Source organism: Crocodylus porosus, unplaced genomic scaffold (genome assembly GCF_001723895.1).
Source record: "Crocodylus porosus isolate Cpor-Errol unplaced genomic scaffold, CroPor_comp1, whole genome shotgun sequence".
Lineage (NCBI taxonomy): Eukaryota > Metazoa > Chordata > Crocodylia > Crocodylidae > Crocodylus > Crocodylus porosus.
In genome coordinates, this window is record NW_017728886.1 from 71,896,865 (window position 1) to 71,908,283 (window position 11,419).

At 37.9% G+C, this 11,419-nt stretch overlaps 1 protein-coding gene across 3 annotated transcripts in view; it reads left to right on the forward strand.

Annotated features, from left to right (window-relative positions):
- The window catches only part of RBMS3 (RNA binding motif single stranded interacting protein 3), a 542,868-nt gene that overhangs the window by 419,169 nt on the left and 112,280 nt on the right, over positions 1-11,419 (forward strand). For all 3 annotated transcript variants that reach the window (XM_019536251.1, XM_019536258.1, XM_019536241.1), the window contains exon 7: positions 6,297-6,343. In XM_019536251.1, the coding sequence (XP_019391796.1) occupies positions 6,297-6,343 (47 nt within the window). The remainder of the gene's footprint in view (positions 1-6,296; positions 6,344-11,419) is intronic.

Genomic DNA, 11,419 nt, shown 5'->3' on the forward strand with positions numbered 1-11,419 from the left:
GGGAGTGGCACGGTATAACAGAAAAATCTATCTAGTAGATAATAGTATTTTAGTAAAGCTTTTTATAGAAACTTGCCCACTAATGTTTCACAGAATTAAGGACCTAATCATCCATGGATTTTTTTTTTTTGATTTTCTTTTTTTGGTGAAAGAAAAATATTGTTCAAGGGAAAGCCCATGTTGTTACAGTTCAGTGACAGTTTAAAGAGAAATAATAAACCTGCTGTATTTCATAGGGTTTTGATGTGTGCAGGATTTTGGATAACCACTTAATTGTTTCTTTGTGAGATTTACAAATTACAATTTACATAAACAATGCAGATGAGATGGTGTAAGAGTGTTTTTTAATGACACACACTTACTCATTTGTGTTTATATCATAAAAAAAGAGTAAAAAAAAAGACTGAGCATCTTTTTCTGCAACTAGAATTCAGCAAAATAAAATGTTGAATGAAGGCCTTCAAAGTTCCTTTTTCTAAACAAACCCTTACCCTCCAGGGACGCACACATTTTCCTAACATTTCCTGTGCTTTTTTCAAGGTAAGGATTTACATTTTAAGAAAGATGCAGACTCTTTTATTAGAATCTGTTCATCTACTGGGGTCAGGAATTAGAAAGTAAAGTATCAAAATATTGAAAATGTCATTTCTTGGGAAATTTGCAAAAATTTCAAATATTTATTTTCACGCCTGCCTTTGAAGCTGCATCTTGCAGCATAATACTGCAGTCACCGTACATGATAAAAAAAAAAATTAATGTTTAATATTCTTGGGTCAGAAGTAGCTAGTTTTCATGGAATTAGTCTTCCGTTTCCATGCAGTAATCACTTATATAAGGTTTTAAATTTTTCCCTTGAAAGCTTTGACCTGTGTGTGGCATATAGAATATTTACATAACACTGCATTTATATTTTACCTAGTTAAAAAAGAACTTTTGAAAGGTTAACTTAAAATTAAAACATTGGTATCCTGCTATCTGTCTGTCTGCCTGTCCATCTAAGTGGGAAGACCTAAGAGGTTTTAATTTTTATATAGTTATGTAGATGAGTTAGGTAGCACCAAGGAAACACTATTAGTCAAAATTCCATTTTGCTAGGTGCTGTACAAACATAAAAGACAGGATAGTGATTGTCTGAAGGAGCTAAAATCCAAGATATGCAACAGGTAGGCGAGAGAGATAAATGGGCAAGAAGAGAGAAAGCTGAAAGGAATCATATAGACTAGGAAAAATACGGACTGGTTTAATATAGACTAGCTGTGAACACAGGTTTAGTAGTAGATATTTAAATTGTGCTTTTGAGATTGTATTTTCTTCTTTGTTCTTAAATGTATTGTCTTCTCTCAATCTGCGGAGATCTTCCAGCAATGTACATTAGTACTTCTCTTAGGCCTTCAGTAAATGGCTGGCCATGTTTGGTCTTCAACAAATGGTTTTACTTCCAGGTGTTTACCATGCATTTGAATAAAATAGGCACTTTGGGAACCAGAGAATTAAACAGTCCTAATAAAAATATTTTTCCCTTCAAACAGTCCATTCATTTTTGTGCAGTGTGTTACATTGTAAGTCTACCAGTCATTGCAATAATAATTCCAGCTGCTCCCCTTTCATTTGAAATTTTGAGGGTATAGAAATTATAAGGGTGTCCACAAATACGAAACTACCACAAATGTCAGTGCATAGCAAAGTATCTTTCCACTATCTGATCTGTCTTGTATTAAAATTGTGTTTGTTATTTGTTAAAAAAACAACTCCCTGACAAATATTTCTGGTGTTAGTGTTTCATCATCCATTCCACTATCTTGGATATTAAATAAGTGCCAATACCAATAGAATGAGGGAGACCTTTTTTATCTGTAAAGCATAAGTAATAGTGATGGATAAAAAGACTAGGAAGAAAATATTTGCATCTTAATGCTGTTCAAAAACATGGTAATATTTACCTATTAATTATGTGGCTTTCATCCCTGTATTGTTGCAATGTTGTTCTAGAAATCTGTAACTTTATTTTCAGTATTCCTGTTATTTTATTATTGCATTGTGTTTTTATATTATCCAGGCCCAGACCCTGGATGATTTTCCAATAAATTGTGGTTGCTCATCAGTTTCTAGCACTGATGAATCATGAAACATTAGACCATAAATCTTTCTCTGGCCTGCTGTAAATATTGTTTCTTCTGGGCCTTAGGCCAATGAAATCTTGTATAGTGGAAGTGTGCAATTTGAAGGGGAATAAGTAAACAATTCTCTGTTTGCTGCTGTTTGAAGCTGTCCAGAGTTATGAAATTACAGAGGGATGTTGTGTTGAAGATATTGATAGGAAAAAGTAGATGAGGCATCACGTGTTTTACTGCCATATGGATGTCTGATTTGTCTGTATAGTATAAAACTTTCACTTGGTAGCAAATATAATTAGAGAAATGTTACAGTCTTGAGAAGCAAAGCCTTTGGTTCAGATTCTGATGCTCTTTCCCACGAAATAAACCAAGTGCAGTTTAGGGTAGAGTAAAGAGATCAAAATCCAGTCTTTGACATTTTTGCCTTAATACGCCCATTACTTCCAGAGTATTCCCTATCCTTCCTGCATGTAATATCTAAGGAACGTGATGGTGACACATATGGAAATGGCACATCTGGAAACATATGCATGTAATATGTTATCTATGCACCTACATATATAGATCCATGGAGTTATATCATTTACAGTAGCTCAGTTTCTGGTTCATAAAGGTCTGTTCACATGTCCAGATGAAAAATGCTTGTAACTACGGTGTTATGCATGCCATTTGATAATATGTCTCTACTGAGACTGCTTCAAATAGCCTTAACTCCTGCACCACACTTGACTTAGTTCTATTTCTTTTCCAAAAGAAACTGTCACATTACCTCATTTCCTCCCCTTTCAGGAATTTTACTCAACAAAGCCCAGACCTTGTAAGAAATATTCCCAGCCCTGCCATTCCTGGCTTTCAAACAACCCCCAACTTTGTCCAGCCAATTCCTCATTGACCAACCAACATCAAGTGGGATACAGCCTTGCCTCAGCAAGAAATGCTTAACCTGTCAATACATCCCCACTGATTCTACAATCAAGACCCCTTCTCCCCATAATAAAACCACCAGAATTCCTAGTTTCTACAAATGCCCTTCCCAAAATGAGATATACCTGATCCAGTGCACCAAATACCTGCATGGCAACTACATGGGTGAAACTAAGCATAAATTATGTACCAGAACGAACTCCTACAGAAAAAAACCGCAAAAAGGACAGCCACATATACACCATTAGAAACAGATTTCTCACAGAACAACCACTCCTTCTCTGACCTTTCTGTCCTTGTACTCAAAGGAAATCTACTTAATACTTTTAAAAGGCACTCTTGGGAACAAAAACATATAAGCTTAATGGGGCCTTTGTACACGCCACAAAATTGGCCTTTAAATGCTCTTTTCCACCACTTTAATGGCATTCCTGTTCACACTGTCAGTGGCGTATTGCGCTTTAATGGTGTTGCTGTTTACACTATTGGCAGTGTATTGCACTTTAAATAACTTTGGTATGTAGCAAGGTAAAACACCTCTGAGGTTTTAGTTTGCTACCCAAGCACAGTGCAACAGCCATGGAGGGAAGCACTGGGCCCTGTGCAGCTCAGGGGCTATGCAACCAGGTGGCAGCCTGTGTAGGCAGGCTCTGTGGAGGAAAAAAGAAAAAAGCTACTGGAGAGGCAGGAAAGGATAGGGCCTCCACCCTTGCGTACACATCATAGGGGTTTAGTTTGGTTTAAATTGAAGTAGACTTTTTAAAAACCTACTGTTTCAATTTAGGGAGAACTAAACAAATTAAAACCCTGTGGTGTGTATAAGCAGCCCTAGATACTAAAACCAAAGGACTTAATGGGCACGTCTATATCAGATGCTTTACAGCACAGCAGACTTATTTGCTGCACTGTAAAGCATTACCATCCACATGTACACAGCAATTATGGTGCAATAGACTAATTTATTGTGCTGCTGGATAGTCCCATCAAATACAAGAGGTATCTGGCAAAACAGTGAATTACTGTGCTTAAATGCACGTGTAGACAGTGATGTTGGGATTAGTTTACTCCCATACAAATTGAGCCAGAGTATATTCAGTCACATTAATTGCACATGTAGATACACCCATTAATATAAATTTTATGGCACATTGGGCACATCTACACAACATGCAACTATGCAGTAGGAACAAGCTACAGTAGCAAGCTTGTTGCTACCATGTGGTAGTGTTGGTGGGCACTTACTGTGATGTGATGCTACTTGTTACTACTGTGTAGTTGTTTGTTGCTAATGTGCAGTAGCATGTGAAAAAAACCCGTGTTGGCACCGTACTGCATGGTAGCAATGCTTACGTAAGTACGAAATCACTGCACAATAACAACTGCACAGTCTACTGCTCATGTAGACAGTCATTATAACCTACCTGATTCCTGAATTCTTTCCACACAGGAAAGGAGATAATGACTTCCCTCCCTTTTTTTAGGCCTTAATCTCCCAGTAATCAATTTCTATCCTTCTGCTAATTGTGTGTGCCCTACCCCTGGGACTTTCTCTGTCCACTTTTCCTACTGTGTTTTACTAATCTGTGCTGGTTTTACTCCTCAGACCTGAAGAAGCTGGTCTTGCATTTGAAAGTTTGCCAACTCTATTCAAATTATGCAGTTGATTCAGTAAAAGATACCATCCTAAGAAATCCTTGCCTCTCAAACAATTCTTGGACCATCATGGCTATTGGCTACAATAGACTTTCTATTTCAAAAAATATTTTTAAAATATTGCCAATCAAACTGTATCATCATGTTTACATAAATATTTACTTGCCTGTAAAGTAGCAAAACCAAGTAGTTTGCCCATGCACTTTTACTGATCACAAGAAATCCATCTTAGAGGAAGCAGGTGCTTATATATTATCAGTGGCCATTCTTAGATAGTGGCCTATCTAAGTATTCACATAGATAGGACTAGGGGCATACACAATTCCCATCCAGAGTGTGGGATGTACAAACATAGTCAATAAATCACCAAGTCTGTGTCCAGTTTTCAATAGATATCCTACACATCCCAGTATCTATCTAAGGGTCTCCTAGGTACCTGTGGCCTGGGGGGAGGGAGGGGAGGACAACGGACATCTATCCTTTCTTCTCTCTTCCACCTACTTCCAGATCAAAAAAGTATTTGTCAGTACTTTAAAACCAAAAATACTTCACAAAACATTTCATATGTTTAAAGAAAAAATCAAACTGAATGTGGTGTTGATGGATTTGAGCCCAGAAGATGAAAATGGCAGGAGAACCATAAGCAGGAAATTGTGCTTCCCAAATAGCACCAGAAACCTGCTTCAACCCTGACTAAAGATGTCCTCTTTAAAATTAAGGTGGAAAAATCAAGTTCGGTCTCCATTTGATTCCTGCCTTTTCTGCTGAGCTTGCCAACATCTTTAGTAATGGTGCTGTGGATAGTTGTTAACATAGAAGCTGCTTTCACATTGCCAAATTATTTCACACAGGTCACCATCTGCTACTGTAGTAATGACCCTCTGGATACGTTCCAGTGACCTGTGGTTGAAGGACTGTATTTAGTCTATTAACAAATTCTGTAGCCATCCTGCCCCATTAAACATATTTTAAAAACATAACATAAAAGTTTGAACTTGTTTTGGTTTCTTTTTTTTTCTTTTTTTATTTTTTCTCTGTTGGTTGTTCTTTTTTGCTTCACAGCCCAGATTCTATGTTACTTGTCTCTTACTAATGAACAAACTACAACTGCTTCTGACAGCACAAAGAAATCATATGCTGATCAGGTCAGACAAGGTGTGGTATTTGAAACAAAGATAAAGATAAAGCTTAACCCTTCCAGAACCAGTTTGATTATATTTATAAACTACCTGCCACTATCTGCCTGGCTCGCAGGTAGCAGAATTTGGCATTGTCAGTTAGGTCACTATAAAACTGGAGTCATTCTATGACCTCAGTCACGTTATTGTTTGTACCAATGCAACTAAGATCACAATTTAATCTAGATGGCATAGGGAGGTAATGGCAAAAATGCAAACCCAGTCAATGGACCAGGGCTATTTCTGTCAGTGAAGGTAACCAGATCATCCAAATTAATCTTTCTGGAATCTGAACTTGTTTTGTGGTCTTAAATCAATATAAATCAAAATTGAGCAAAGGGGTTTTACGGCATTCAAAGAGAATGTTTAATGCCATTTTTACTACAATCAGAGTAAACCTCTGTTTTTCCCCCCTAACTATGTGCAGGCCAGCATGGCTTTGACTTATGATCCAACAGCTGCTATACAGAACGGGTAAGTAATATTTTTTCTATTCCCTGTTTGAAATTATTTATAGTACTCTTTTTATTTTGTAATACTCTTCCTTTCAGGGAAACTCATTCAGAAACAAATTCAGATATAATGCATTTATAAACTATATAAAGATACGTTGTTAAGTACATTTCACAGTTTGCATTTGTTATTTTACTTTTTGCTGTTTAAACTAGCCACCTGAACATTAGGCGTCTTCCCTAATCATTTCCATTTCCATTTGTCAAATGCTGACTTTATTCTTCTTATGAAAAAAAAGTGAAGTTCTCCCTTTATTGATTTAACATGTGTTTAAAATAATTATCAAAGATACTACCATAGTTTATATAATACAGTTGTTAATTAAACTAAGTTCCTCCTACTGGTTGGATGAGTATCACTACATTATCTCAATAGAAATACTAATTAATGGCAAAACATTAAATTAGCTTTGAACAAGAGTGATTTAGGACTAAAATTTTGAACTCTGCTCTCCTTCATTTTTCAATTACAGTTTAAAGGCACAAAAAATTGTAGACACTGGCACAGTTAAGCCATTTAACCATTTACCTATCTGATTGTGCCAGCAATTATCTCCTGACTTAAAAAATTAGATCCTTAAAATCCAGGGGACATTTCAAACTAGATAACGTTAGCTTTAAAATAGATTGTACTTTGGCTCTGAACTACTTGAAAGCAACTGTTTAACTAAATAAATGTTCTATAGTCTCATCAGAGTTTATCTATACACCTTAGTGGTACCATCTTGGATCTTCCATTTAATGGAAGGGAGAACACATGAAAATAAGAAAAAAAAAATTTCTTTCTAAATATTTCTTAGACCACTGCAAATAAATTATTCAAATATAGCACTATTAATATCAGTATAACTAATAATAATAATAAACACTTTTAATTTTCACTGCACTTCCCAAGCATTACCTCTGCCAGTAAAATGTTACCTCATTTTGTAGATGAAGAGACTAAGGGAGAGAAATAAAGAGAGTAACAAAGGGAGCATTTTCTAAACTCTGATCTGAACTCAAGAAAGCTGACATCTGGTCCCTTGCACTGATATCTACAATAAATCTCTTTCTCCCTTTCCTGCACTTTTCCCCATGTGATAGCTGTGATTTTCAGTTGGTGGCATATGTAGAATACCTTGGGATGGGACTTGCTTGATCAGAAGTTCATAATCTGGCCATGTTTCATCTAAACCAGGGGTGTCAAATGTGACTGGCCCCTGGCTGGATCCGAACTATGGGCTCCTTGCTGGTTGGATCCAAACTCTGAAGAGCCTCACAGGCCAAATGAGGATCCAGTAGCAGTAGCATGAGCATCTGGAGACTTGTAATCGTGTAACCAGCATCCTTCTACTTGAACAACAGCTTTTAAAAGTTATTCGTGTTATAGTGAAAAGTAACTTAGAGCTATACATTATTTAAATCAGAGAGTATCTAACACTTGCTGAGGTATTTGGATTATTCCATTGTTGAGCAGTCTGGCGTTTGGTTTTTTGGCAAAACAAAGCATTTTCTGTGTCACAATAGCCAGTGGACAATCTGGTTATGCCATGTTTAACATGTTCCCTTTTTGATAAAATATTGAATAAATACAATTGGAGGTGCTTTTCATTTGCTTACAATTAATTATTAATTTTGATGTCATTTTCCCCCTCAAGGTTATATTTTCAATTTAGGCAGCACAGTAGAATCTCAATCAAAATGCTTACATGGCAAGATTCTGATTGAGGTGTCATCAAAAAAGCAATTATTTAACGTGTAAAAAAATCACAATTGGCCTATAGTAGGTGAGATAGTAGTCACTTCTTAATTATTTTTTAGCTTCCCGCAACTCTGGCTATTAGTTTTTATGTATCAGATCAACACAAATCCATTAAATTATTTACTCGGATATTTGTTTGATTACATATTTTTTTGCCATATATCTGTTATTTCTAAATTTAACAAAAGTCTAGCTCTTGGAATTTATGCATGATTTGGATAATGCATATTCTCAGTGCTTTGTACTAATGAGAAGTAACAGCAACAGTCCTACGCTAGGGGCAAACATTACACATAAACTGGTTTAAATGATCAGAAACTGTAAGAGAACCTGTAACAGGACAGACATTCGGTGCATATAAACCAGTTTGAAAATGGCTGAAACTGGTTTGAGATAAACCTGATTGAATATAGTATCACACATAACTGATTTGGCTCAAACTGGTTTATGCAATGTCTGCCCCAGATCCCTTGCTGGTTTAAGTTAAACCAGACTCCCCCAGCATCCCAGCATGCTCTCTGGGCTGGGCTCTGTTCTACTGCAGAGCTGGGCTGGCCTCACCCTTCTGCTTTCTAGCCAGAGCAGGGACAGGACATGGTGAGACGCTGGGCAGCATGACCCCGTTAAGGCAAAGTGGGCAGGGAGGGGATTAATTCTTACCTCCTTTGCCTCCTCCACCACTGCAGCCAGGGTCTGTCTGTCACCCAGGCAGCAGAGGGGTGGGGCCTGCAGCAGTGGCCTCTGGGACTGGCAGACCGTGGATGCAGGGCTATAGGGATCAGAAGGGATGGAGGGAGTAATTAACCATTCTCTCTGCCCCCTTCACCTTAATGGGGGCCATGCTGAGATGGTTGTCCTGTGGGGCAGGGAAGGGAGCTCTGCTCTGTGCTGGGGGGGAGTCTTCCCCCTCCTTGTCTTCCCCCCGCAGGGAGGCTGGCAGATGACAGTGCCTTGGATTAGCAGGTAAAACTGCAGAAAGCTGATGAAGCTGTGCTGTTTTATTGTGGTAGGTGTGGATCATTAACTCCACCTGTCAAACAGCAGTGGTTTTTCTAAAGAGAGTGAACCAGAGCAGCACTTCTCAACCCGTGGGTCACAACCCTGAAGTGGGTCACAAGAATGTATGAAAGGGTTATGAACAAACTTTAAAAAGGGATCAACACACTTTAAAAATGGATTCTCCTTTAAAAGAGAAAAATGATGGTTGCTTTTCCCTTGTAGGCTGGCAGCATTCCAGCCTGCAAAGAGCTGCTTGGGGCCCCCCATGCCCCACAAACACCTATCCCCTGCCCCACACACTGGGGGGGATGGGGGCAGTGGGTCAAAAGTGAGGGGCTCTGGCTCAGGACTGGCCATCAATGTTTCCAAAAGTGTCCTGGTACAAAAAAGTTTGAGAATCATTGAACTACAGTGCTAGGATAGAGCAAGGTAAAACACACAGACAGCGAAGCACAAGGGGATGCTTAACGTGAGATTTGAATGACTAATAAAACCAACAATGAACAAGTTTTAGAAGCTTGCATAAAGCTGCTGACTATCTACCAGTTAATCTTGGTAGGTATAGTTTGGTACCTCTGCACAGAATAGGAGAGAAATTGAAGTAGTTGTCTTGAGACAGGCAAATTGGAAAGAAGTGGCCTTGGAAGAGAACTTCAAAAATCAGCTGAATGATGGAAAATCTGGAGTTTATGTAATGGTATTGTTCTGAGGTATCATTAGAGCTGAACTTTAGATGAGGGGTGAATTTGAGCATTAATTCAAGGTCCTGGAAGTTCTCCAGATGAAAAGAAAGGGAATTGCCCTGTTCACAGGATAGTACTGTAAATTATAATATTACACATTTATATTTTTTCTTTTAAAGTCCATAATAAAAACAAAGAAAGAGAAGCTTTCATTAAAAATAGATAAACAGTTTTTCCCACTAAGGAATATCCAGCTAATTTTCTTGTGAGCCTATTAAGTTATAAGGTCTGATTCTCCAGTCCATTACATGGGTTTTATGTGAATGTAACTTCATTAAAATTAGTGGCATTACACCAGAATAAAACTGATGTAATGGAGTAGAGAATCAGACCCTTGGTACACCTTAGCAATGCAAGATGAATTACATAGCTATCAGAAACAGTACACTGTGGTACAGAAACTCCATTCCCATCTCAGTCTCTTTTCCTTTTGTCTTTATAATCAGGCTTTCTTAAATTGCACATATGAAGGCACTTAGATTTAATTTCAGGGAGGGGACATTCTGTTGTGTTATAGTATCCATTTTACAATTCCAACTATATTAATATAGTTTCAATAGTACTGCTTGATGCAGTAGAAAAATGTATTGATACTGTAAAAATGCTGATTTAAAGTGTTACTGAGTTTTTAAGTCTCCTTGGTCTTTTGACTAAGACTGCAAAATATTGTATCAGTTTAATATCTGATATCTGGGGGACTATTCTGTGCATTTGAAAAGAAGCAGGCTCAGTACTCAAATAGATCTTTTCTCTAGCTTCTCACTCTGTGGCTTATTGCAGTGGAAAACCGCTGCTCTGATAATGCTTGGTAATGCTCTTAAATTATGTTAGCCCCAAGATACTATTCATGAATTTAGATTTTTCAGAACTGCCTGTGGCCATGAGGCCTGATCAACTGGTGTTTATTTCTGTGCAAATAACCACTTACCACAGTACAGATACTATGCGGAAGCTTGTTCATTTTCCTCTACTACCATAACTGTATTGACTCTTCTGGCAGAGTATACAGGCTGTATATTACAGAGTCAAATCCCCAAATACAGGAGGGCGGTTTTATGCACAAGTGAAATATGTTCTCTCTCTACTCTACTGGACAGCAAAAAATCATTTCAGAGTACCACCAACATATGCCTGATGCCCTGGTTGATACCCAAGTTGTGAATGTGTTCTATTAAGGCAGGGGCAGGCAATTCTTTCTGGTGGAGGACTGTTTACCCAGTTTTAACAAGCCATTGAGGGCCACATGAGTAGCCCCACCTCTTTACAGGTGCCCCACCCCCTGGTCACCATCTTTGGACCAGAAGTCTGGCCTCCTAACCCCTGACCTTTGTCACCAGAAGTCCCTCGCCTTGCCTCCTGGAAATACTCCTTTCAGCAAGGGGGGTTGCCATCTCAGAACCAGAAAAATACCAAATTATATTCTGAAAATCCCTCATGTACTACAATATTCATTACTTTTATTTTAAAAAATATTTTTTGTCCTGATTTACATGTGTTTGTGTAGTGTACATGGGGGAGATAGCATGATAGCTTAAATGAAGTCTTACCCTTG